The sequence below is a fragment of the Melospiza georgiana genome, chromosome 3 (genome assembly GCF_028018845.1).
Source record: "Melospiza georgiana isolate bMelGeo1 chromosome 3, bMelGeo1.pri, whole genome shotgun sequence".
NCBI lineage: Eukaryota > Metazoa > Chordata > Aves > Passeriformes > Passerellidae > Melospiza > Melospiza georgiana.
This window is the reverse complement of record NC_080432.1, coordinates 78,580,220-78,606,169: the sequence shown is the minus strand read 5'-3', so window position 1 is coordinate 78,606,169 and position 25,950 is coordinate 78,580,220. Positions and strand designations below refer to the sequence as shown.

Below are 25,950 nucleotides of genomic sequence, written 5' to 3'. Positions count from 1 at the left end.
ATGGATACCTTACAGAGGGCAGTGGATTTCTGCATCCGCCACCAGACCACTCTGAGTTTCAGCATCGTGTCCCTGCTGACGGCTGCCAGCGAGCGCGTCTTCTCATATGTGGTGTTCAAGTGTCCCTGCAACTCTGAGAACCTGGTGTATGGCTATTCCTTCCTCTTAGCACCTGCCTTTGTCCTCTTGCTGCTCGGCTACATGATGAACACCAGGACATGGCGCCTGTTTACAGGCATGTGCTCTCGAAAGAAGCATCCCCAATACTGTTCCTGGCGAACCTGGGCCCACTTCTGCCAGCTGTTTGTGCCAATGACAGCCAAGGCCTCGGTGGCCCCGCTCACCTGGATAGCGGTGGCCCTGCTCGGAGCTAACTTCTACGAGTGTGCGGCCAGCGGGAGCAACATGACAGCACAACTCTTCTGTAAAAATAAAGGAAATTACAGCCAAGAGCAGCTGTACAAAATGCCCTGTGATGAGGAGTTAGCAGCAGCGATGTCAAGTGTATGCCTCAGCTTTCATGCACAGTCCCAGGTAAAGCCACACTGCTCTTCTCCTCACACTATTGGGAGGCTTCAATCCTGGCTGCTCAATGCATAGAGGTGCCTGCTGGGAACTGTAAACAGTCCTTCTCCTCATGTTATACAATATCAGGTACCAAAAGTACACGGCTAGCCAATATTCATTGGCAAAAAAAGCAGCAACAGAAAAGAAATGGGTGTATTTTTACAGTACTTTCTGGTTTTGCATGTTTGCATGGTATGGCTTGGTACTGTCATTTACAAAACCTCATGGACAGGAAACCAGCCTAGAGAATGGGACTTTGCACAGCAAGTTTTCTTCTCAATTAACTTAGACATGGTTTGAGTTCTTCTCTTTCTCTACTTTTATGTCTTTGAATACCTCAAACTTCCGCAGATAGGCATTAGTTGAGGGGAAGCTGAGATCATTAACACAGGGGGGAAGCTGATGTCCCCTTGCAAGAGAATGCTAGCAAGGAGACATCTGGAAAGAGAAACAAATAAGAACAGCTTGTTTGACTATAAATCTCAATGCTTGAACCTCTTAATAATTTCACACTTGTATTCTAGAAGAATAGTTAAAATATATATCTGTCTTGTTAAAGTTTCTTGTGCTGAAAGCAAATTGCATGATCAAAACAGTAACACTTGTAGATTGTTTTTTGTTTGGTTTGTTGGCAGCACTGCAGTTTTGTTTCTACATTTGTGTGGATTTTGTCTTAACTCCAGTAGGAAAACCATGTTTTGCAACTTTTTCTCAGGAAAACATTAAGAGTTGGTTAAGGGAGTTAAGTTTATAAGAGTTAATAATAAGTTCCTGTTTCGTACAAATGCCTATTAAAACAAAAATGTGTTTTTATTTGTTAAATACTTAGCATACTGCTTCTCCAAAAAAAGGGGGCAAACTCTATAACATTGATTTTAGATAGGATAAGAAAGGAGAAAAAACAAGGAAGCCTGACTGTTACTGACATTGCAGTAGAAACTAAAAGAAACATCCAGTCAAACAAAAATAGGAAAAGTGTGAGTGTATTTTTATTACTGACCACTATTTTTAATATCCAATCTACTTTCAACAAAATTAAGAACCAAAAAGAGCAAAAACTCCTTTTCATTTAGCGCTCAATATTTTTTCATTTGAAGAAAAAGTCATCCTGGGGGAAAAGAGCATGTTGCAGGATCTCTGCCTAGAGCTTCTAGCTAAGTACCCCTGAGTAAAGGAGACACCAGCAATTACTAGGACACTTGGTTTTGATGGCACCTCTGAGACTTGTCTAAGGGTGTTAGAATCAGCTATAAAACAAGCCTGAATTCCCATATTCAATAGTCAAATCTGTGTCCTGCCTACAACACATACAGGACACAACCTTTCCTCTGCCTTGTGCAAAAACAAGCTGTTTTTGCAGGCTTAGACATCAGGGAGAGTAACTACATTCCACGAGAACATAGCCAGCAAGAGCTCTGATTTGCAGCACAAAGCACACAGAGAGATTCTGCACCCTTTGTACCATAAATGTGACCACAACTGGAGAAACTGATGGTCAGTATCTTGCCTTAAAACTTAAGAAAGCTGAATATAACTGAGTAAATCACTTCTGTCCATCTTCTCTTTTTTCGGTATTCATCCTTAATCTGACAAGATCAGCTGAGGGGTGCAGAAGGTCTGTATGTCTGTCTGAATTGCATGCATGGGTTCGCCTACTTTGGCAGCAAGCAGACAGTTACATGCACTCCAGGATTCTTTGCTTACAGTTTTCTTATTTTTTCAGTGTTATGTTCTGTACTCCCACATATGGCCATGCAAAACCACCAATAACCTATATATCCTTTTTTCAAGCTGATAGGATGGTTCCTGATAGTCAGCATCATGGCTCTGGCACTGATTTCAACATGTGTCACCCACTGCTTCTCCCCTGTCAGCTACCTTCAGTTCAAGTTCTGGAAAATTTACTCAAGAAAAGAACATAAACTCTTTGAGACCAAAGCCAAAGAGCATGCAAACAAGCTAGCAGAAAGAAATACAAATTGCTTTTTTGAAGCCACTGACCCAGCACCATTTCCTACTCCCAGCAACGAAGACTGGCAGAAGGTTTCAGTCTCGTACACCTTTAATTCACAATCGCAGTATTACAGCGTGTTACACAAGTATGTGAACACCAACAGAGGCAACGACGCTGAATTCCAGGAAGAAGGTCAGAATCTCAATGTTATTGAATTTGTGGATGAAGCCCAGCCAAGCGTTTCAGGGTTGTAATGAAACAAATCCTCTGCCATGCTAGCAGTCTTTTAGCCCTACTGATATAAGAAGAGTCTTATTCTCTGCTCTTACTGAAATCTAGGCAAGCTGAAAGCGAAAGCTAATAGTTGTAATCCTCAGTAGATTTACTTTTTGCTTAAGTACATTTAAAAGGCAGTTTTCTTATGCTGTTGTCCATTGAGAAGAGTTGTATGTAAAATAATCAGCATCCACAAAGGTATCAGCACATGTTATGTCAAATTATTACCGATACCTTAAAAGCACTTGACAGGTGGAGTGACAATACCAAACCTTATCAAAGAGACAAAGACAGGAATGGAAGATTTGATCAGAAATTCAGCTTAGTTTTTTAGCTCTCTCTTTAAAATGAAGCTTTCAGTGAAGCTTAGAGCAAGCTGTAGATTAAAAAAATTAGCTTGTCTTGAGGGGTTAGGCTCATGCATAACATGGTGGTGTAGGTGAAGCTTTTATATTAACAAGCATTGAAAGTGCATTCATACGCTTAAGGACATTAAAATCTGCAATCCATATTAGCAAGTAGTAATATTCTTATCAAACAACATCTTAGTATAATAAATAAAGATACAAGTTTTGAGTGAAGAATAATAAAGTTCATTTTTGTCCTGAAAAGCTATTGTTTAATAAGAGAGCATTTTATGTGGCAGCAGCTCTCTGGCCACAGAGAGCAACACATAATTTTCCCAGGTGTTGTCCTGGGCAAGGCTGTGAGAATATCAAAGAAAAGAATGATAAACAATTCTTATCTTCACTTGCTGCACCTGTTGCTGTAAACATGTGGAATGTTATGTTTATGGAGATTTGTTTACCAAAGGATGTTTCCTTAATTAGCCAATGGTGATGGTGTTTTAATTAAAGGACCAATTAGGTCAAACTCTATTGGACTGTCTGTAAGGGTGATGAGTTTCTTAATTAGTATAGTATAATGAAGCAATTTATCAGCCTTCTGGAATCATGGAGTCAATGCTAATTATTACCCGGCCGGGATGCCATGCTATGACAATTTTAGATATGTGAGTCAGATTGTTTGGTCCAGGCTGTCCATTTACTTCTCCCAGAAATTCACTCTTTCTACACAATAAATTCAAAAATCATTCAGACAGGCAGGCAGGAATCCCAAGAATTTATTTGTTTACATTCATTTTGCAAGGAAGGAAGAAGGGGAGAGCCTATTTTAACCAGCTGAATATAATGAGTTTGAAGATTCTTTCTCACTATAAACTAAAAATATAACACATGAAGGCAAAACCAGATTTAATTTTCATGTAGAAAAGAATTTTTTAAACATCACAGTCACTTATTTACTCAATGCTCTTTTCCTTCTGAGAAACTTGATGATTATGGAGTGACAGTGCAGGGGCTGACCTCTTAGAGAGCATCTCTGTAGAGAAGGGCCTGGTGTCTGGGTGGATGGCAAGCTGACTATGAGCCAGCAGTGTTCTGGTAGCCAGGAGGGTCACTGGTGTCCTGTGGTGCATTGGGAAGAGTGTGGCCAGGTCAAGGGAGGTGCTCCTCCCCCTCTACTCAGCCCTGGTGAGGTCACATCTGAAGTTCTGGGCTCCTCAGTACAAGAAAGACAAGGAGCTACTGGAGAGGGCCCAGCAGAAGGGCCACAAAGGTGATTTGGGTCTGGAGCATCTCTCTTATGAGGGGAAACTGGAGGAGCTGGGCCTGTTTAGTCCAGAGAAGAGAGGATTGAGAGAGGATCTCGTTAACACCTCTCAGAGGTGAGTGGAAAGAGGAGGGTGCCAGGCTCTTTTCAGTGGTGCCCAGTGACAGGAGAAGCAATGGCCACAATCTAAAGCACAAGCAGTTTCACCTCAACATGAGAAGAACTTTACACTGAGGGTGACAGAGCACTGGCACAGGCTGCCCAGGGAGGTCGTGAAGTCTCCCTCTCTGGAGACAATCCAGACTCACCTAGATGTGCTCCTGTCGGGACCCAGGACATTTCTCTGGCTACTCTGGGTGATTTGAGACCCTGGCAGAGGGCTCAGAGACCTTGGCACAGAGCCAAAAACACCAGTGGTTTCAATTTTAGTCCATGGAAAAAATTACCAACTTTGTGTGAAGATTTACAAGCCACAAGAGTTTGAGTAGAATGATAGTTAATTTGTCACAGGGTAAAAAAGTAGAATTTTGGGGATTTAGAATGGGGGTTCAAGAGGCAAGATGAAGGAATCTGGGCATGTCCTGTCCTTCTTCTCCTTCTTCTTGTCCTCCATCTTCTGCTGGGATGATGACACTTTTTGATTGGTTTAGAGTAGAGACAGACTGTCTAACATAGGTGATAGGTATTAGAAAATTATTGTGAATAATGTACACATAGTTCTCTGTATAAAAAGTTAATACCACCCCTAGGGCAGTCAGTGTGCCACAGCCCAACCTGCTGGACAGATTTCACAAGTCAAAGAAAAAATGTAATAGATAAGAAAAATAAACAATCTTGAAAAGCAGAACCGATGAATCTTGACTTCTTCTTTAGTTGCAGGGCTGGGGAAAAAAAAGACTTTCTAATACCTTGGGGGTCATCTCAACCACAGAAAACCGAGATGTTCCTGTGTCACCTGCTGTAGGTGACCCTGCCCTGTCAGTGGGGTCAGACTAGATGACCCTCAGGGGTCCTTTCCAACCTTAACAGTTCTGTAATTCTCTAAGAAAACAAGGACAGTGTAGGTTATTCACTTTCAAGATAATAATAATTTTTAAAAAGAGAATATTTGGTTAGTGTTGTTGGAAAAAGTAAAAATGGCCATTGTCAATAAACAGCCTTCATTGTGATCAGCCACATGTACATCTCAACCAGCAAAAACCCCACTGAGGGCTCTTGTACAGGCAGTGAAATCAGACAAACTCCACAACACATTTCAGCTCTAATTAAAAAAAACAGTAATAATAATTAAAAAAAAAAAAAAAAAAAAAAAAGAGGCAGGGAAACTTGTTACTGGTTATAACATTTTGTTACATGTACCTGTTGCCACTTCTTACTGGTAGCAGGTAACAGCAGCTGGGCTGCGACCGAGGCTGCGTAACAAATAATTTAGGTTTTGTTCCCTTCAAAATTGCTCACCTAAAGCGCCATTCTGCTATGCCACCACTTTACCACACCATTAAAACAAACAAAGGGAGAGAGATTATAATGAGGACTGTACAGGTCTGGTGAGAATGAACCCAAGGTAAGAGATGCCCTCATTCAGCATGATGAAGACGTAAACAGACTGAGGGAAAAATAGGAGAAGAAGGTACAAAACACAGTGATAAAATCAGAGTTAACTTGGGGCTACACTGACCTTAGTTGTTGGTATTTTGGTTTAAAAGAAGTGTTTTGATGAGAAGAGGGTAAGGTGGCTTTGTGGGTAGTGTGCTGTGCTAGGACCTGGGGTTTTGTCCAAACCTTATCCAGACATCTTGCATTACACCAAACAACTTTAAACCTTTCCTATAACTTGGGTTTCTCTGGGGCTGCTCCTTCTCTACTTCACAGTCATGTTGTGGTAACAAGTCCACTGCTAAGAGGAAGATGTTCAACAGCTGGTGGTGAAAGCCAGGTAAGAACAGAAAACACGACCACCAAACCAGTTGTGTGGCAATCTCGGAATTTTATTTGAAGTTTCCTTAGACAGGTACGGGTCCACAATAGCTACACATTAAATACATCATGCTTTGTTCATTTTGGTCGCAAGATCAGTGCTCTTGGAGAGAAGGCTGACGTGGAAATGCCCATAGCTTTGTGAGACACAAGCACCGCTGAAGTTGTCAGAGTGCTGCAGCCTGGAGGAGTGTGCACAGGACTGAGCAGGCGTGCCAGCAAAACTGCATGTGGGACCTGAAGAGCTGGAAAGAACACCACCAGAGGCAATGAAGACCCATACCTCCCTGATTTCAAAGACAGCAGGATGTCCAGTGTGGAGGACAATGAATGGCAAAGCATCACACATCAAAACATGCACCTGTGAGCGAGACACTGCACACAGTAATGGCAGCAGAGAAATCCTTTGTGGATAACCACACACAGCCAGGGAAATAAAGCACCTCTAGCAGCCATGCTTTGAAATATTACTGACAAAATGGGAAAAGGTCGTCAGCTTTACCTGAAAACAATTGGTATACAGACAAATATTTAGCACACACTAAATACTGAGATAAAACTTCCATCAAGCTCGAGAGCCTGGGTATGTGAGAGGGAAGGGCAGATAATTTCAGTCTTTTTTACTGATATCTGTGCCACAACAATTAACATTGCTCTCTCCTGCCCTGCCCCTCCTATTTGCTGCCCTGCTTTCTTCACCTTTCAACCAGCTAACTGGTGCAGCTGACTCAGCAAAGCCACTTTTACCCTGTCTTCTTCTAAAACAAAAGACACAAAATATCCCCAGGCAAAGGTTTCTCCCAATATTTCTTTCATTTGTTCCTTCTGTGCCTTCTGTCTTCAGGCTTCCTTAAAAATGTGATTCCTATTTCTGTCACAGCATCCCCCTTCAGCCTGTCCTGGAGGAAGGAAACTTCTGCTGCTAAGTGAACCTGGAAAGAATCAGGTCTGATTAGTTAAGCAAAAAAATACCCGGTTTTCCACCCTCCTAATGAGCTTTTTTCTCTCTCTCTTACCACAAGAGGACCCCCTTTCCCAGATTTCATAGGAAACAGATATCTAAATTGTTTTAAAATAGCTTTCCCAACTAAGCTAATACAAAGGAAGTTTACTGACACTTGAATTTATATAGCACATTACCCTTCTCCCGAGTGCTTTGCTTTCTTCTGAGACCCTAAATTGCATACTTAATGATTTTGTGATCACAGAATTTCCTAGTCTTGTACTAAGAGTTATGATATAATACTTTTGCTACCTAGTCTTGTATCAGATGCTCTGATTCTGAGACTGATGTATGTACATAACACCACAGGGTTGAGTTTTTTGTCTCTTGAAATATAAGATCTATGCCGAATCCGATGTTGACAAAAAACATAAAGCAGCCCAAAAGTAATCTCCCTGAAGAAGCTCTACAGGTCAGAAATTTTCAAATTGTGCTCTTTATTTACTTTTTTGCAAAACCTTAAACTTAAGAACAAAATTTGGATTGCCATCTGATACACTTCTGATGCTTTTAACATTATGCTCATCCACACTTTGTTCTCCCTTTCAGCAGGTACCACAGTAACCTGAGACTATTATTTATCTTGAGGTATTTGGAAAGAATCTGGAATGACTATTACTGGCTACAGCTGTGCAGGGAAGTGTGATAGGGTCCAGGAGCAGTGGAGGAACCCCACATGCCCCTCTGTCCCTCCACTTTAAGTGTTACCTGTCTTCCTGATCCCACCTGGCTTCTGCACCCAAGTCAGCCACTGAACAGACTGAAGAGCCAGGCAGGGACAGTGTGGAGGTGAGATAATCCCATGTGCTTCTCTACCTCAGGATCCAGGATCAGCCTTGTCCTCTTTTGTCTAGATATAGACATTTAACCTGAGAGGTTAAACAATACTGTATTTCCTACTTTTATCTGAACGAGTGATTTTGTTTTCCTGTGCTTCTGTGAACTAACAAAGAATGGAGAAAACAGATGTGCACTTCTTTACCATTTCCAAGGCACCTCGAATCACCCCACAGAGGAGGTTACAATAGCAGAGCGACGCTCGTTCCGCTGGCAGCTCCTCCACAAAATCCACCAGTGGGTTTTTGTCCAGGATTAAGGAGAATTCATTCCCTGTGACACTATTGCAGCTCACACTAGGGGTGACCCCAAGATACATCTTGAAAGCAACCTGCAAAAGAATGAAATTCTGCTGCTTAAATGTGTTGCGTGCAAACCAGAGGTGAAATTTTAGAAAGAAGCATCCTGCAGACCAATTTCACCCCAGGAAATAAGCGGGGAGAGCCAGACAGGCTAGAAATCAAAGTACATTTGTCTCTTCTGTGATCAGCTTGAGCCAGCAATGCTAATCTAGAGCTGTGTGATGCCCCAGGAAAACACAAGAGAGAGCTGCTCTTCTTTGAAGTTCCTACATTTACAACTCCACACAAAGTGGTTTTACTGTTATCACTCATCTGCTTTCAGTCATGTCATACTCCCTTGGGACCATTAGCATCTATATTAGGTCATTCACTACCTCACCAGCAACTTTTATAATCACAGCTCAAGATCTCCCACAACTCTGATCTCTCCATGTGCAGTCACTTCAAAAAACAAACAGCCCACCGAAAACAAGGCTCCCAAGACTGCAGACTTGGTCACACAGAGCACTGCCTGCTGTCTTCCCGCGCCGGGGGGATGCTGCTGCGGCTGTGCCACATCTGGCGTGCCAGCGCTCCGCAGCGGTGACATCACGGCGCTGTCTCGGCAGGGCGGGGAGAGCCGGGCGCGCCTCCTCGGGCAGCTCTGCCCCGCCGCACGCCGCTGCCGACCGAGAGAGCCGGCCTGGCTCTCGCCTCCCCAGTGAGTACCAGGGATGGATGCGTTCCAAACAATCCTGAAGTTCTTTATGAACCGGAAAACCGCCATAGGTTACAGTTTTATGGCGCTGCTGACAATGGGAGGTGAACGTGTGTTTTCTCTTGTTGCTTTTAGATGCCCTTGCAGCAACGAAAACTTCAGGTACGGTTTGGTATTTCTCTTCTCGCCTGCTCTTGTCTTGCTGGTTATTGGATACTTCTTGAACAGCAAGACCTGGAAACTCTTTACAGGCTGCTGGGTGAATCCCAGGAAAATATTCCCCAGAGGGAATATCTGCCATTTCTTTTACGTCTTTGGACAAATCACTTTAAATGCTCTGGTAGCCCCAGTGATGTGGCTGTCCGTGGCTTTGCTCAACGGGACTTTTTACGAGTGTGCCATGAGTGGCTTGAAAAATCCTGCCTACTTACAAGCAGTTTGCCACAGCAAATCGGAGAGCTGCTTTGAAGAGCTACACAAGGTAGCCTGTGACAAAAGCTCCCTGCCCTTTTCAGAGAGTGATGAACTGAAAAGAACACTTCAAGCACAGTCCCAGGTAAGAAAAGTGATAAACAAGAAGCATTACTGTACTGCTGCTGTGCTTTATCTGTGGAAGATCCTGATGTCAGAAGTTTTGTTAAAACTGTTGGCTTCATGTAAACAATGTTTTGGCATACAATCAATCCATCTTTTGGTTCAGTTTGAGCTATTCCATATTTCTTAGGGGTCCTCACTGATGGCAGGGTCAATAAGACTAGAAAACCTAAAGCTTTCTTCCTGAATGGAGATTGCTCTAAGGAGGGGAAAAAACCAAACCCAACTGGATTGTTTTGGAGGCTGAAGTAACAGATATCACTGCATTAAAGGGGTCTGTCCTATTAAAAAATTTATGCCACACTCTCCTATTTTAAATCATTGTGATAACTGTAGGTTACTAACAGCAGAAAAATACTGGAAAATAAGATTTGTGAAATATCCTTTGACTGCTTAAATAATGTGCTTCTATTTGTGTTCCTCTTTTTTGTGATGACAAATGTAAGCATGTTTTTGTCCTGCTTGGAGGAAGTGAGAAACAATAAAGCAAGCAGATCATGCAAAGCTGAGATCTTACTACTTTCTACAGTATTTGTGTAGTACAGTTTTGCTCTCTGCATTGTAATGCAAATAAATTCAGAGGCAAAAAATCAAAACAGTGGAGAGAATAAAAAGAAAGCTACAGAAAAGGGAAAACACTCTGTGGAGCCAGCAAGTTTTTGTCAGGAATTGTATCCATCTGGAGCAATTTCCTTTCCAAGAGCTGGTTTTATTTTTAAGTCCTCATGCAAATAGGACAAAGACTGCACTGCAGACAAAACAATTTGTTTGTTAGTGTTAGAAGGCAACAACAGATAGTGCTTGAGACTTTAAGTTGCATGTATAGGAAATACTGAAAGACCAGGGATTCAGTATTAGCATGAGAATATATGAGTTCATTTTCCAAGCTGCAAGAAAGTGAAAAACTGCTAAAAAAACCAATGTTTCAAATACCCATAAAAATCGCTAGTCAGTACAAAGTGATTGGGAAACATAAAGGAAAGCTCTAACTATTGTTCTATACCAATTCCTAAGAATAGGTGTTTGTCAAACTTCTCTGTTTCACAGACTTCCCTGAAGAAACTTTCTATATTACATCAGCTAAACACAGATTTTTACTGGTGGTTTTTTTTTTTTAACACCAGTGCAAGAGTTCACATGAGAGTTCACTCTCCATATATCATCACCATTGGAGCATGGGAAATCAGTTCCAGTTCTAAAGCCTCTGAGCCCTAGAATATTTGTCCCACACTGGAACTTTTTTCCAGTGTTTGAAAACAAGTTTGTTTTTTTTTAACTTGTTATAATGGATTAGACAAGTAAAACTTGTCTTGGCCATTGGCTAGGCCAGTGGTACAAGGCAGGAAAAAATTGTGCTCACACTGCTACTCTTCTTAGGGGAGCACATCCCACAATAACCAGTTCGAGCACATTTTTCCATTCTCTCCCCTTGCTGAGGAAGTAATTATGGAAGTAGCTCTTTGAAAATGTTCTTGACAGAATTTTGTCCACATCTGAAGCTGCTACAGAAAAAAAGGAGTTGAGTGATGCTGGTTAATTATGTATTTGCTTCGTTGGAGTTTTTTTTCCCTAATAAAAAGAAGTCAGAAAACAAAACATCTAACAGTGGTCACAGTTTAAAAGGCTGGTTGATCTGGAACAAAAATTACTTGCCCTTTTTGGTTATGTAGTTCTTCATGATTCAAAATTAGTAATTTTTGTTGGGTAGTTTTATATAATGCTTTCAGGAGTTAGAAAACACTTTACCCTTTACCAAAGATACACCAAAAGGAGCAGTATTGAGAAGCCTCTATTCTGATGGATTTAGTCATTCTCTTCAGTCCTGTCTGGGTTTGAAAAGAAAGGTGTCACCTAAGGGAGGCAGGAGGCTTCCTTGAAATGGAAAATGTAAACTCCCTCCCTCTGAATTATTTTATTTTGAAATTAAGGGGCTCTCAGGGAAAGATATTGGAATAGGAATAACAGTTCTTTACTAGGAAAATTAAAAATAAAAATGTAATAGTACAAGAAAAGAAAAGAAACAACTGACAGAGTCAGAGTACAACTTGAGACCCTGTGGGTCAGGGTGGTGGCAGCAGTCCCATTAAATGGTGGCTGCAGCCCTCCTGCAGTGGCAGGTGTGGTTCTGTTGAAGCAGTGATCCTGTAGAAGGGTCTAGGTTTTCTCTGAAGGTCTGGTGGTGGTGTAGATGGGCCGGGTCTTCCCCTGGGAATCCAGTGGGGAAGACAGTTGCTTCTCTGGGAATGCAGTGGGAAAGGCTAACTGTGATGTTCTTAATTTCAGATTATATCCAGGTAGGAATGCTTGGCTCCTCCCCTGGGCAGAGCTTCTCACAATGGGGTGCTGTAATTTTTATTAGTCATGCAATGGGACCCACTGGCCCATGAACAGCAGACATCTCCCTGAGGGAGGATTGGTGGTGGAAGAGATAAAGAAAACTGCCCAATTAACAAAAAATAACTGCCCACCTCTAACAGATGGGAATAGAATACACATCCCCATTTCCAACCTATGACAAGTCCCCATGTGGTTGTCCCACTAAAATCAAGGCCAGCACCAAATGCAAACAAAGTGTGGTCAGAAATTTGTGATTCAAGTAGCATTTTCACTTGGGTCTTTTTAACCTGAAACTGATTTCTTTTGCCTTCCCAGATTTTAGGCTGGTGTGTGATAGTTACCGCAGCTCTCCTCTCCCTGCTAACCACTTGCTGTGCCAGCTGCCAGTCAAAAGTCAGCCACCTCCAGCTGATGTTCTGGAGAGTGTATGAGGGGACGGAGAAGGAGCAACTGGAGCAGATTTTCCAGCTGTATGCCACCAAGCTGAGCGAGCGAAACCTGAAGTGCTTTTTTGAAAACAAGGAACCAGAACCCATTTCCCTGCCAGCTTTCCAGGCATGGGAAGATGCTTCCCAGCTCCACTCTTTCAGCAGCAGCAAACAGCACTACAGCACGATTCACAAGCTAGTTGAGGAAGGCCAGAAAGGAACCAGTGAGGAAAGAGAGACAATGCTGGACCTTGCGGACAGAAGGGAAGTACCATAGACCAAGTATATTTTCAGCTTTTTTTAATATCTTGTTAATAGGTATATTTCTATCTGGTTTCATCTCCACATTTTTTTGACAATGGCCTCTTTCTTCTTCATCATGTTTCCTCCCAGTTAGTTACTTGCTCCAAAAGGATGGAATGAAATTATTTCCCTACACAAGTGAAAAGGCTGCAGTACTCCACAGCACCCAGGGTTCACATCACTAGCTCAGCATCAAGAGCTCACAGTACAACAAAAGGAGTAATGGCTTCTACAAGAGGGTTTTAGCAATATGCTATGTAAAATGTGCTAAAAATGCTATGTAAAATAGTGTGCTTGTCCTATGTAAATCTAGAGACTGTCAACAAGTAAAGTCATTTAAAGTGCGTGAATATAATAACAAGATTCGTGTGACTTTCTGACAGCCAACACACAGAAAGTAAAGGTTTTCTGTCCAGGTCATTTCCAGGCCAATTGCAGGTACAGCCTTGTTTTGAGCCACCAGCGATCCCTCAAGGCTTCTCTGTCTTTGGATATTTTGCCTCTGTAGAACATCTCCCTGTTATCTGCTCCCAGTCTAGACTTTTTCTTTGTATGGATATAAAGTTCTAGTTTTCAGCAAGTTTCAGGCACTGGGTGCAGCCTGTAGTGCTCTGTAATATTGTTGTTTCTGGGCCTGCAGCCAGTGTACAACAGAAGGCCTGGAAGGAAATTCCACTTTTTAAGACAAGAAAATATTTTTGCAGTAAACTGACTTTCATTTTTTTGAATATCCTTGGAAAACTTGGTGTCTGGAGCAAGAAGAACCAGTAGGTGAGGCAACTGCATGGTCAGTGCCTCTGACAAACACATTTCACCCCAGAGCCCTGTGCTCTACGTCACTCACTTGGAATTCATCACATGGCTCAGGGTGGTCAGAGCATTTGCAAATGCTGTATAAAAGGAGAACAATATTACTTTCCCTGGGGTAGCTGGACAGGCTTTTGTGCAGCCTTTTATTGCCAGTCTCTCTGAGTCTGCCGAGAATCATAGTTTTGCTCTGCTTGAATCATGCACTTCTCAACAAACCAGGATATCCTGCCCAGCTGTTCTCATATTCATTTGGCTTCTTCAGCGAGTAAAAACATCTATATACAGACCATCACTCTTTATGAAATAAAAACACAAGCGCTAATTCAACTCTCTGCTTAGAATATTCTTCTTATGTTTTCAAGAACTTGTGACCTTTGAGACAAAGTTTTAAAGTTCTTTCATCCCACATGACCCACTTAGCAGCATACTTAAAACATGTTATATGCTTAAATGAGCCTGCTGCTGCTGAAAACACAGATGCAGCACTGCCAAAATGAAAGTCACTACAGCAGATGTCTGACACTGTGCCTGGCAAATACACCAACCATTTTCTCCCCAGGAACCTCTCCTGGTACAGCATCTACCTACTTCCAGGCTATATGACCCCTCCTATTTCTCTGGTTTTATCTTTCCTCATGAGAACTGCCCCAACTTCTTCTGTCCAGCCCCATTTCAACCTCCTCCCTGCATACAAGGGGAGATAGAACACCTCCTAACAGGACAGCCCTGCTGCCTGGGCCAAACTTCCCTTTCCAAAACTGTCTCTCCACCTCTTTCCTAAAAAAATCAAAGTAAATAGGGATGCAACGGGGAGGACAGCAAGTAGATTAATGAATTTATCAAAGAAATACAGGAAACAAGTAGGTTGAGGTAAAAATAAGGCCTCCAGTGTGATATAATAGCTGGGACATGGAGGCAAAAGCAGAGCTGGTAGAGGGACAAGTAGGAGGACAGAGTGATCCCACTTGGAGCTTTTGGCATCCTCTTTTCCCTCAGAAGAAAGCTTAGGGCTCTGCACCTGAGCAGCCCAGGCCATCTCAAATGGCAGCAGCACTTCCCAGCCCTATCTTGTGTTTTATTGTGGAGGGGCAAATCCAAGACGAATTTCCCTCTCCTCCTCCTTGCCTGCTTCATGTTTGCAGGTAGCTCATGTTGAGAGTGTCTCCACCCCTGAGAGCAGCTGCTGAACACTTTGTGCTGCAATGTGTGCCTGGTAGGAGCCCCTCTCTCCCTGATCCCCATTCCCAGGCCTGTGTGACTCTTTTACCAAAACGCCTGTGGCTTAATGCAATTTCCATGTGGATCCTAGAATACTTCTATGAAAACAGACTGAAATAACAGCCAGTTTGACCCTCTGTTTTCAGCTGGTATGGGTTTGAAAAATTTAATTTATTCCTTCAAGGGGCTATTGCGAAAGCTGCTTTCTATCAACATTGTTACTGAATCCAGCAGCTACCATGGCAGCTCAGAAAGAGACAGACTATTGTCAACACTGTCCAAAACAAACAGGAGAGAGACAAAAACACCCAACAAATAAAACCAAACAGCAACAAGATCAACATTTTCTGCTGGAAAATTTACATTTTGCATTAATTCTGATACCCATCAAAATAGCAGTGTACAAGAAAAAAGAAACTTCTGTTCAATCTTCTGTGCTCTGTCTCTTGGTTTAGTCTTTAAATCTCTTAGCTCTTCTTCCACTACACATCTGCTGCTCCATCAAACTTGAAGTGTTTGTTATAAGAATAAAGACTTTTCAACCATGCTAAGCCCTCATATGCTCTCAATTTAGTTTCAGCTGTACTTTGCATTATATTATGATGCCTCTGTCCAAATTCTATTGTTAAAAATTCTTGTGTAAAAGAGAACTTGCATGAAAACTATGCAAAAGAAGTAGCTGGTTTGCAATGGAGCACCAAATTAAGGCCAAAATGCAAAGTTGTAAACTGAAAATTATGAAAATGTCTTGGCAGCAACAACAATTTAAGTGCATAGATAAGCAAATCAATGAATATAAAAGATTTTTTTCTTAAAATCAGGCTATAACTGAACAGCAACTACTTTAAAACTACCATTTACAGCTTCTCAGAGCATAAAACAAAGTTTTTTTCAGCCTTAGTGACTCCAAAAGACTTGAAGGTAAAATGAATGAGGTGGTTTAAAACATGCATCCCATAAATCTGTCTTGTTTTTATCCATGAAATGGAAGAAAAAAGAATATCTGTTTAGACACGTACATAGGGTTGCCAGCAAAATGATGCCCATATAAAGTAAAACCTCACTTTTGAAAATGTTGTTTACAATGCTATGACATTATACATTGCTTAATGAGAAAATAAGATCTAAGCAGTTTTAATTAAAAATGTATTCTCTGCCCTTTCTCAAAAACTCAGTCAGCATTCCATGTCTCTCAAGCAGCAAGAACAAAAATTGTTAACATTTTGATGGTGTTTAAACACAGAGCACCTAGAATTACTGAAATATTCAGGAAGTCACTAATTTTCAGTCCCTCTGCATACTACTGGGGACTTCTCACATCCAAACTTTTTATGCAAAAGTCACGACACCAAGCAAGTAAGTATGGACTGTTAAAAAAATTGAAACCGTGATTTCCGACAACATAATAGCCAGATTAATGAAGGACCAGAATTCATCTGCTTAAAAGGGGAAAGGCAGCCAAAGTAATATTTCTGCTAGCATACTTTTCATTCTTAGTATTTTTCCAGTCAGTGTTTGGAAAGAGGAAGATACATTAAAGGTGTTGCCATCTCTTGCTGATTCCAAACTTGTCTTCTGATCTTTTCTTTACTCTCCACAGTGCAGCACTTCAATGTCCTGTTTACTGTCTACCACAGTAGGTAACCTGCTTATGCATTTCCCTCTCCCTGCTGAGATCTGAAAACCAACATTTACCAGCTCCATAAATTCTGTCAGCTTCTGTCAGACCTTCCAACTGGCCATAAATCAATATACAGGGACCTTGTGTGGCAGGACCTTCCATGACACAGAGAAGGACTTTTCCTGTCCCACAGCTCTGGGCAGGGGGTGACATGGCTGGATTACCCCATCCTTTGTTATTCCCCTTGAGGGAGCTCTCTTGAAAGACCTCTGGAGATGGTAATTTCCTGTGTTCACAGGGTACTGAGTGTCCACAGTAAAGCCCATCTCTGCAGCCACTGCTTTTCAGGAACAGAACTATCCTTAGGCACTGCACTGTTTAATCCAGCAGTGGAGCCTGTGAGCCAGCACCAGCTTGCTGTGGACCAGAGGGTATGGTCAGGCTGCTTCCACCACTGGCACAGACCAATACCTCCTGGTGCTAGAGAAGGTAATATAAATATTAGATCGAAAACCAGAAGCTGTTTTTTGCAACTCATTTGATCAGATCAAGGTCCTCTGAGGAGAAATTGAATTAAAAATTTGATTTTGCAGGATTATAGAGAAAAATTATCAAAAAACCCCTAATCCTCAGTTATACTTAGATCCAAATTCTGAATCCCATCTTCAACATTACTTTTTCAGCTGGGCTTTGTTCTTAATATCATTCCTCAATTGGTTTCCATTTCTAACCCCAATTTGCCAGAAAGCCTACTTTCACATGTCCTGTTTCATCTCTTTTTTAATCCAATCCCAACTGTAGCCCTGCCAAGTCACAGGACCAACATGAGAAGACAGTGAACACCATGGGAACTCAGTGTAGAAGGGCTAAGTTTGGCTCCCCATCAAACCTTGTTGGCCCTTCTCCAGGCCAGTATAGATTAGCAGTAAAGCCCAGGGTTTGCAGCCTGAGCTAGTGGTGGAAGTTTTAAGCCCCCAGTCACTGCTTTAGGTGCACCTTTCCTCCAGTATTTATTTCTTAATCTGGGAAGCTGGCTTTGTAGTTCTCATTTTATATTTTTTTCCTTTTGCTTCGTCTCTTTCCATTTCCACAGGGAACACCCACAGCCTGATTTTACAGACTTCTTTGTTTTCCAAAGAACTGAAGGATAATATCTATGTTAACAGGTAGTTTGGCTTTACCTACTTGAATTGCTGAACTGCCTTAATTACTTTAACTTTGAACTGGTTTTACTCATCCTCAAACAGATTTATACCTCTGAAGACTTAATGCAGTTAAGTATTTAAGCACTTTCTCCTGGCTGGGAACACTCCTGCTGAAGAGTTAAGGAGATCATGTAAACAGCTTCATGATTCTGAGCTAAAAAGTTTGATAGAGTATTTGCAGCTCCTTACTGGGTCACTTTAGACATGTTTTGTTGATATGTGTCTCAAACAAATGTGCTTGAAGATTATTTAAAACTTGTTTTGCCAAAGAAATGTGAAAATACTATCTATATCACATTTTGCCGCAGAAATGTTATACTCCTACTACAGAACTCCTTTTAGTTTGCTAAAAATAGTCTTTCAAAGGGACAGCGTGTGCTTTAATGTTTGTCCCAATCCTTCCAAGTAATTTTTTACTTCTCTTAAAAAGTCTCTTTGGAAGTATAAGATGCAGAGAAACAGTGTCTTTTTCCATTGATAATTTCTCACTGCACTTTGCTGTTGAATACTATGTACTTAAGAATGAAGGTTCAACTGCAATAATGCATTTGTAAAGAAGGGAACTATGAGGAATAAAACCCAGAAAACCAGGTATCTGACATGTACGTGAAAATAAAGTACCAATACCAGCTGAAGAAGAATGTAAAAGTGAACAAAAGTTTGATTTTGCAGCCTGGTATAATATTTTAAATGAGGCAGTGTATTTTAAAACAGTGATTGAAATGCTGCTTGTCTCATCTGTCTCATTCAGCTGTCTTCACCATTTCCAATGGATCTCTACCCCAGCTCAGCTGCTTACTGGGAGCCACTTTGTTATGTACTCTTATTTAAATTTCTCTTTGAAATTCCCTGGAATTCTAACTTGCCAGTGGGGGCAAACGATCTTTAGAAACCTGTGTCTTTGTTGTCTGACAGAAGTGTGAACAGCTACTCAATTAAAGGGAAATTTCCATCAAAGTGAAAGTACATGCTCTGATTTTATCTTTTTGATTTTATTATTAGATTTGTGGGTTGTCAGGAAAATGTTTCTCTCATTTTCCTTTTTTACAGTTCTTCTTTGCTACCACTGAGATTGTTAATTTTGCAGAAAATCTTGCACCTTATTCTTAATATTAAAATTTTAAAGTAAAAAGATATTTAAGGTAATTATGGCAACGATGAGAAGAGACAAATGGCAGAAGCAAAAATATCAAAGTTTAACATCTGTATGAGACAGTTAAGACTTATGCTCCTAGGAAGAGAAAAAAGGAAGGGAATACATAATTTTAAGCTAAAATCACTGAATCTGATGATGCTTTAGAAAATGCAAATCTCATTTACCTGTGCAATCATGTCTGCTGTTTCAGAGTAACTACGGCACTTTTTCACAGCTGAACGAGCCAGAAAGTCATCAATCAGCCTTATGCCAATGCTGTATCCCCTGAGGAGGAAACAAGGAAAGGCAACATTGTGAATGGGGAGCTTCTTTCCACCTGCCATCTCCCTAATGCGTCTCTTGCGCTTCCTCAGCAAAACAGCTGCATGATCCTAATTGAGGGACTTAATGACAACACATTTTGCTGGTCTGCATTCTTCTTTCTGCCACATTTTACAGCACAGTGGGACTGCTGTTCCTGTGGTCATTTAAGGAATCATACTTCTTTAAGCTTGATAGTCCTGGCAAGGATGATATGAATTGTCTACAGTTTGCACATTGTCTATACGTATGCCCCAATCCTGGGCACCCTTGTTGCAGCATTCAGGTGCCATAGGAAATGCACTCACACCTGATCTCTTTCACTTTCTCCTCTTACCACTTCACATCATTTATCATTTTTCCTTCACAATTATCTGTTTGTCTTCTTTTCTAATATGTTATCTCCCTTCATCTAACTAGCTGACAAAAAAAAAACCCCAGGAGTTGTTAGTTAACACATGCTACCAATAGGTAAAGGCTGTATAAAGGTAGGGCATTGGAACCTGGCTCCAGCCTGTGACTCAGGCTAAGTAGAAGGGAACTATGGGAGAGTGACTCGGCTGGAATAAGGGTAGAGAAACGTGAGAGATGAGAAGTGAGACGTGCTGTGTGAGTGCCACATGTCCACATCCTGTCTGCATTGTGGTGTGTGGTGGTTGGTTGACTTGGGCTTGCTGTGCCTTAAAACTGTAAACTGGTAACAGGTTAACTGCTTAAAAAGGCTGGGGTTTTGGCAATAAGGAGCACTCCGTTGCACCTGCCTGGGGTCCCTGCATTGCTCATTACCACAACAAATGCAGGGTTCTTGTACGCTGCCATGTCCATTTTGTATTTAAAATACTACAATTAAAAAAAAACAAAAAAAAACAAAAAAAAAACCAAAAAGGGATGGTAGATAATGGAATTTTTATAAAACAAATATTCATTTAGCTCTGACACATTAACAAAGGTCAATAACTTCTTAGTTTGCAAAACAGCTGTGACTCCAAACATTTTCTGAAAAATGGAAAAACATTGACACAAACTTTTTATAAGAATGGATACTCATCTCAGAAATGTTTTCAGGAAATTCTTCATTCCCAATTACGTGGATTTTGGCAGTGTCTGCTTTGTTTTGGAGGCCCTACACACTCAAAGAAACAGCCTGAACTCTGTGGAGTTTCTTACTGGTTTGTGTACAACATCTTTAGCTAGAAGACACTGAGCTGATGACAAGACCAAAGAGTGGATTTGGCAGTGTGAAGATTAAAATTGCAGTATGTCATGTGTCTAGAAACAATTAAATATTTATCTATTGCCTAAGTATCAATAACATTGGCAAATGTGTCATCAGCATTTAGCAAGGTGTGTATTAGTGACATACAAGACTACTTAGATACATTTCAACTTTTATGCCCTAGATTTGCGAAGTCAAATTAATAACAGACTGGTAAGCAGCTACTTGGCAACTGTACAGTGAAAAACACCCTTCTCCCTACAGACTATATATGTACACAGAGAGGGAGAGAGATAAGTACACTGTCCCCACCTGTCACAGGTCTGCTGAGATGTGAGGTTTCTTTGTGAAGCGGGGCTGTTTCATAATCACAGAAGTAAAGAACACGTTTTTTATTGAAACCTGTCATTATATGATTAAGTCTCCCTCAAAACAAAAAGATTTTATAGAAAAAACTGCAATAATGAAAATATAAGGAGCAAAATCTGTCTCCACATCTTCTAAAACTGCTCTCTAGTAATTTCTGCCATGGCATCATTGATGAAGCCTGTGCATATTTTAAATGTTTGATTTTCACCAGATCTGAAGGAGAGGTGAATACAAAAAAGTATCTGAGGGGTGTTATCCCTTATAAGTTTGTGAATAAATTACTTTTCTTTTTCCCAAACAATGATTTTTTTTATTATTTACTCTCGTGGACAGTTATTGGACTACAGCTAGTTTGCAAACTTTCAAGTTAATAGTAAAGTGGTAAGATTATTCTGTCCACTGTGATTTCTGTAAATCCATTTTGCATGTCCACTTTGCCCAGAAATATAAGCCTAACTGCTCTGCCAAAGGCCTTACTCCATGTTCTTGTTGACCAGCTAAAAAGCTGTTTCTTGCTGATTCTCCATTATATTGTTATTTTTATGGCAGCAATGCCTAGGAATCTCAGTCAGGATGACAGGGCTTGTAAACATTGGATCTTCATTTTCCAAGGAGGTTATCCATGTAAAAAATTCACCTTCATTGACATTTTGTGCCATCTCACTCATTGCTGTATGGTTTCTTAAAGGTGAGAGGCTCATTTCTCCCTAAACCAGTGAGGGATATAGGATATGAAATTTACAATATTATATTAATAATTAGCATAACTAAAGGATCAGCAAGGAACAAGTCTAAGCTATGAAAACAATCCTGACACTTTTCCTCAGAAAATTAAAAAGCTAATTGTTGATCTTAATTCACAAATTAGTGTTGTTTCTGTTGACAGGATATTGAACCTTTTCCCTGTCTTCTCTATAACCAGAGACAGAATGCTGGAACTTGTGAGATGATAAACAAAAAGCTGAAAGGTAATGTATATGTAAACAAACAGCATTATGGATAAAACTGAACATTTAAAGCAGTACTTACATTCTATCTAAACAGGCATTGACATCTTCATCTTTTTCATACTCTTTGCACAGCTGGGCTACCAAGGCCCCATATGTGAGTACAAAAAGTTCTCTGCTCTGTCAGAAAATAAGAAAATCAAAAATGAAGCAAGGTAAAATCCAACCCTTCGATGTTTTAAAGCTGCTGCTCATTAAAAGCAAGTAAAAAATAATATTTAAATTAATAAAAAAATTTTTTGTCCATGGGTGCATAATCACTGAAATCCACATTTCAAGCATGACAGAATCTATATTGAGCCTCACTTGAGTTTGTAAGGGATTTTGGTTGTCATAAGTACGATTTCTTGGTATACTCAGAGTTACTATTATCGGTAATTCTTGCATCTTGAGTGTATGTAAGCTGGATTGACAAACTCTGTCAAGTACCATCCAAGAATAATAACAAACAGCAGCAGGAAAAGAGGCAATGAGCTGTTAATCCTTCTGCAGTTGCACAACAATTCACAAAGGTAGAGTTGATCTGAGTCAAATCATTAGGTGCTTTCTCTAAAAAGTAAAAAGTAGATAAAAAATTAGCTCAGAATAATTAAAAAATAGTATAATTCAGGACAAGGGTAAAGAATAACAACAAGATGAAAGGGATGGTGAGGATTGCAGCCCCCATGGAACATGGAGAGCAACTGAAGATGCCAAAGGTATATCTCTGCACTGGTCCTTCCACAAGCACTACTGTGGGGTCTTCAGGTGTGCAACAATTTGGAGGAGAGTTTCCTTTTCTCCCTGCCCTGTCAGATCACATTCATGCACTGCAGAACTGTCTGTATTTAGCAGGAGAAACAGCTGTCCTTTAAGTTAGAGATTGGGTTGACTCTTACTAAACTTCTTGGACAGCAATTAATTAAAGTGCTATAGCCCTCTGGCATGTGGTCAGATCAGTGCTGCTTTTTTTCTTTAGCCTGTGGAAAAATAACAGTGAATACCAATAAAAACAGCAGAACAAATCACACTAGCAAAGCAAGAACAGCTGGGTGGAAAGTTCTGCTTCCTTTGCATCAGAAGTTTGGAGTTTAATCAGTGTTGCTGTTTTAACAAGTCACTTTTCAAAATCTTAAGCAGAATCATTTTCCAAACTCATTTTAGTGATAACTCCTGTTTAAAAAAATTTTCTACTTTTGGCCAAATTCTCAGTAACAAGTTTTCAATGGAGTAAATGGATGTCATACAGGTCCTGTATTACTTTGCTATTATTGTTCAGAAAAAAGTGTCTGTTGCAACAAGAAAATTACCTCAGAGAAACTTAAGCATAATATATCAATGTAATCAAATTTATCAGCCACATTTGCAATCCATTGGAATACTTTTTGTCTGTAAACTTAAGTATATTAACTGTAATTTTATTACACTCTTCTATTTGTTTTTCAGTGGAGACCCTCTGTCCTCTTTTCAGAAATTGATACAACATTGTCTTAAAGTCTTCAGGAATTTTTCCACTGCCCAGTTCCTGTCAAAAATCACCATTCACCATAGAGAAAGCCCTAAGGCTCTTAACTCCTGAAGAAAGGTTTCTTTGGAGTCAAACTATTCAAGCATAGAACAGAGATCTCCTTCTCTCTGTGTTTCATTGAATGGCTATCTAACCACAGAGGTATGTAAACTTACCTGCCATTTATATCTTAGACCATGAATACTTGAAGCACTTAGACTTCTGTTTCTGAACAGATTGCAGTCTCAGAAACTTTGTGCCCCTCTTTCCCAAGCCTGTACAGAATCCCAGCAATAGGAATAGTAGCCATAAATGCTGCCAGCACCTCTGCTCTTGTACCACCAATCTTACCCTTATACTTTCAGTATTTTCAGATTGTTCAGAAATAGGAGAGTATAAGATGCATCAATAAAATAATAAGTTACTCTTTCTCCATGCACTATTTTAATAACACATTACAAAAATCTCTTACTATTTTGTGGTTCTCTTGCTTTCTTCCTGGTGACCGAGACATGCTGCTTGTGTAACTCCTGATGTATTTGATTGTCAGTTTATATCTTTTCTTCCTCAAGCAGCACAGTCTTCTCTCAATCCTCTTTCTCTTCTCTTTTCTCCTCTCTGCTCCTCTGTCTTTTGCATGAGATGTGTTTGCTGCAATCTGTAATGCTGCTGATGCTCCTCCTATTCTCTGCATGCACTGAGCCCTTTGGGAGGAATTTGACTGGCAACAGATCTGCCACTGTCCAAAATATAAATAAGCACTCTGTCCATAGAAATGGTTTGTAATCAAATACACAGCTAGCACACATGGGAAGTCAAACAGAACAGGTCTCACATTTATAGGGACACTAAATTTATTTTGTTGTTTCTATCAGACTTTGGTGTTTGGAGAGCTAACACAAACTTCAGCTCTAAAGAATAAAAACACAATTTCAAGATACTGCTGTACAAGGGAAATAAAAATTGATTGTTTTCAATCTAAAGAAGCTATAGTAGTCTGCCAACTCTTACTGCTGTAGCCTGGAGAGTTAATATCTGCCTCAGTTGGGGAAGTGTGGCTTTTAAGGCGCTGCTACCACCACGTTTGTGTAAAGCTGCCAGGGCAGATTGAGAGAGCTCAGCTTCCCAGAGGAATAAATTCTGTACCTGTACAGCTGCCAGCTTGTGCAAATGGCACTTTCACTAACCATGTTCCTAAGGGGTTTACAGAATTATTATTCTCTCATTCTTAACCTCTTAGAGCCCCTATTTCTTAATATCCTTGCAATGAACATCCAGGCTTAGTTCATCTATTTTGCCCTGTGGTAAATTTGGCCTACGTGGTAGTTTTGACTTGCAATGAACTTCAGTGATGGTCACTGGTGAATTTAGAAATTAATCAGGTAGTTGTCGTTACTTATAGGACTTACCTGCACATACATTCCAACTGAGTCTTCTCAGGAAAGGAAGTAAAAACCTATGGCCTCCTCTGAATGTCATGCTGTTATTTAATTTCTGTTAACTAATAGACCCAGTGCTAGAATACAATTACATATATTTACTACTACAGATACACAGAAGGCATTCAGATGTGATTGATTTGAGATAAGGAAGATTATTTTTTAAATGGTAGTTTAAAATTATGACACAATTCAACCAGGAAAAAAAGGATTTTCAGTTTTTTCTGTGTAAAACTTAGTCATCCAAATTGCTTTTATTTCACACAGAATGAACTTGTATTGACAATTTTACAATGTAATTGCCTCTTCCTTTTTTTTTTTCAGGTGCTCTTCTGACCCTGTAAAACCTTATTCCATTTTATAAGTGAAACAATTGTAGGTACTTCCCATATATAAATTTTAATAAATTTTAAAACTAAGGCATTACAATTCTCTAGATAGTTACTTGCATTTCTAAACTGAGTCTAAGATGGGTTTGTTTCTCTGATTGTCTCCAACTGTTGACAAGCATCAAATATGCCCCACATTGCAAGAGTAACCCCATATTCCACAAGAAAGTGTACTGCATTACATTAAAAAAAAACCCCAACCTGTAAAAGATTATAATTAGCATAATTCAACTTTAGAGAACCCACCACAAAGCACTTAAGACTTCTCATAAATGAGCACATTTCTATTTATGTGGCTCAGAATATATATGGATTAATTACTTCAGCCTGCATTATTAATACCATAATCATGAGGAACCTTGTGCACCAGACAGTGCAATGGCAAGGACACATCAACATCCTTTGAAAAATATAGACATGCCCATGTGCACACAAGTAAATTTACACATATATTGCTCTGTATTGAGTAGAATGTACTGCATTTCAAAAGCTTTGCACATTATTAAGAAAACAAAGCTGAAATGGTGTGTCCAAATAAACTGGATTCAATGGCTCCAGTGAGGGAAACAAGTCCTTGGTGGACTGTCTTGCAGCCCTGTGAGAAGAGTAGAGGCAGGCACACATCTTGCACCTGTTTTAATCCTGAACATACACTTCTTAGAAGTAATCCAAGGCAATTGGAATAGTGAGAAAGTGAGAATCACCCTCCACTTCCCTTTCTGTCCTGTTTTTCAGGCGAGAAATTTAGCTTTCAGCCCCAAGGTGAGTCTTCACAGGGCTTGAGCATTAGTCTGCATCAGTTCTCTCAATTCCCATCAAACTAAAAAACAAAAACCAAATATAAAATA

General features: G+C 40.3%; 3 protein-coding genes across 4 annotated transcripts; 2 read left to right on the top strand and 1 right to left on the bottom strand.

The window, feature by feature from the left end:
• Window positions 1-2,775, top strand: LOC131081069 (calcium homeostasis modulator protein 6-like). The gene is made up of 2 exons (XM_058019927.1): window positions 1-534; window positions 2,359-2,775. Exons 1-2 carry the CDS (start codon window positions 1-3, stop codon window positions 2,773-2,775), a joined length of 951 nt encoding a protein of 316 aa, XP_057875910.1.
• Window positions 2,776-7,197: 4,422 nt separating this feature from the next.
• TRAPPC3L (trafficking protein particle complex subunit 3L) lies at window positions 7,198-23,968 on the bottom strand. Its single transcript, XM_058020536.1, has 5 exons — window positions 23,747-23,968; window positions 21,811-21,908; window positions 19,061-19,160; window positions 8,371-8,556; window positions 7,198-7,317 (listed from the first exon to the last, which is right to left on the bottom strand). Exons 1-5 carry the CDS (start codon window positions 23,966-23,968, stop codon window positions 7,198-7,200), a joined length of 726 nt encoding a protein of 241 aa, XP_057876519.1.
• CALHM5 (calcium homeostasis modulator family member 5) lies at window positions 9,185-21,958 on the top strand. 2 transcript variants are annotated; one of them, XR_009114258.1, is made up of 4 exons: window positions 9,185-9,780; window positions 12,471-12,865; window positions 21,668-21,749; window positions 21,864-21,958. XR_009114258.1 is itself a non-coding variant. In XM_058020534.1 (2 exons), the coding sequence occupies exons 1-2, from the start codon at window positions 9,241-9,243 to the stop codon at window positions 12,858-12,860; spliced, it is 930 nt and encodes a 309-aa protein (XP_057876517.1). In that variant the 5' UTR covers window positions 9,185-9,240; the 3' UTR covers window positions 12,861-13,918. The 2 variants fall into 2 exon arrangements, 1 of the variants encoding a protein (XP_057876517.1); XM_058020534.1 differs by lacking the exons at window positions 21,668-21,749; window positions 21,864-21,958 and having other exon boundaries at window positions 12,471-13,918.
• Window positions 23,969-25,950: the final 1,982 nt, after the last annotated feature.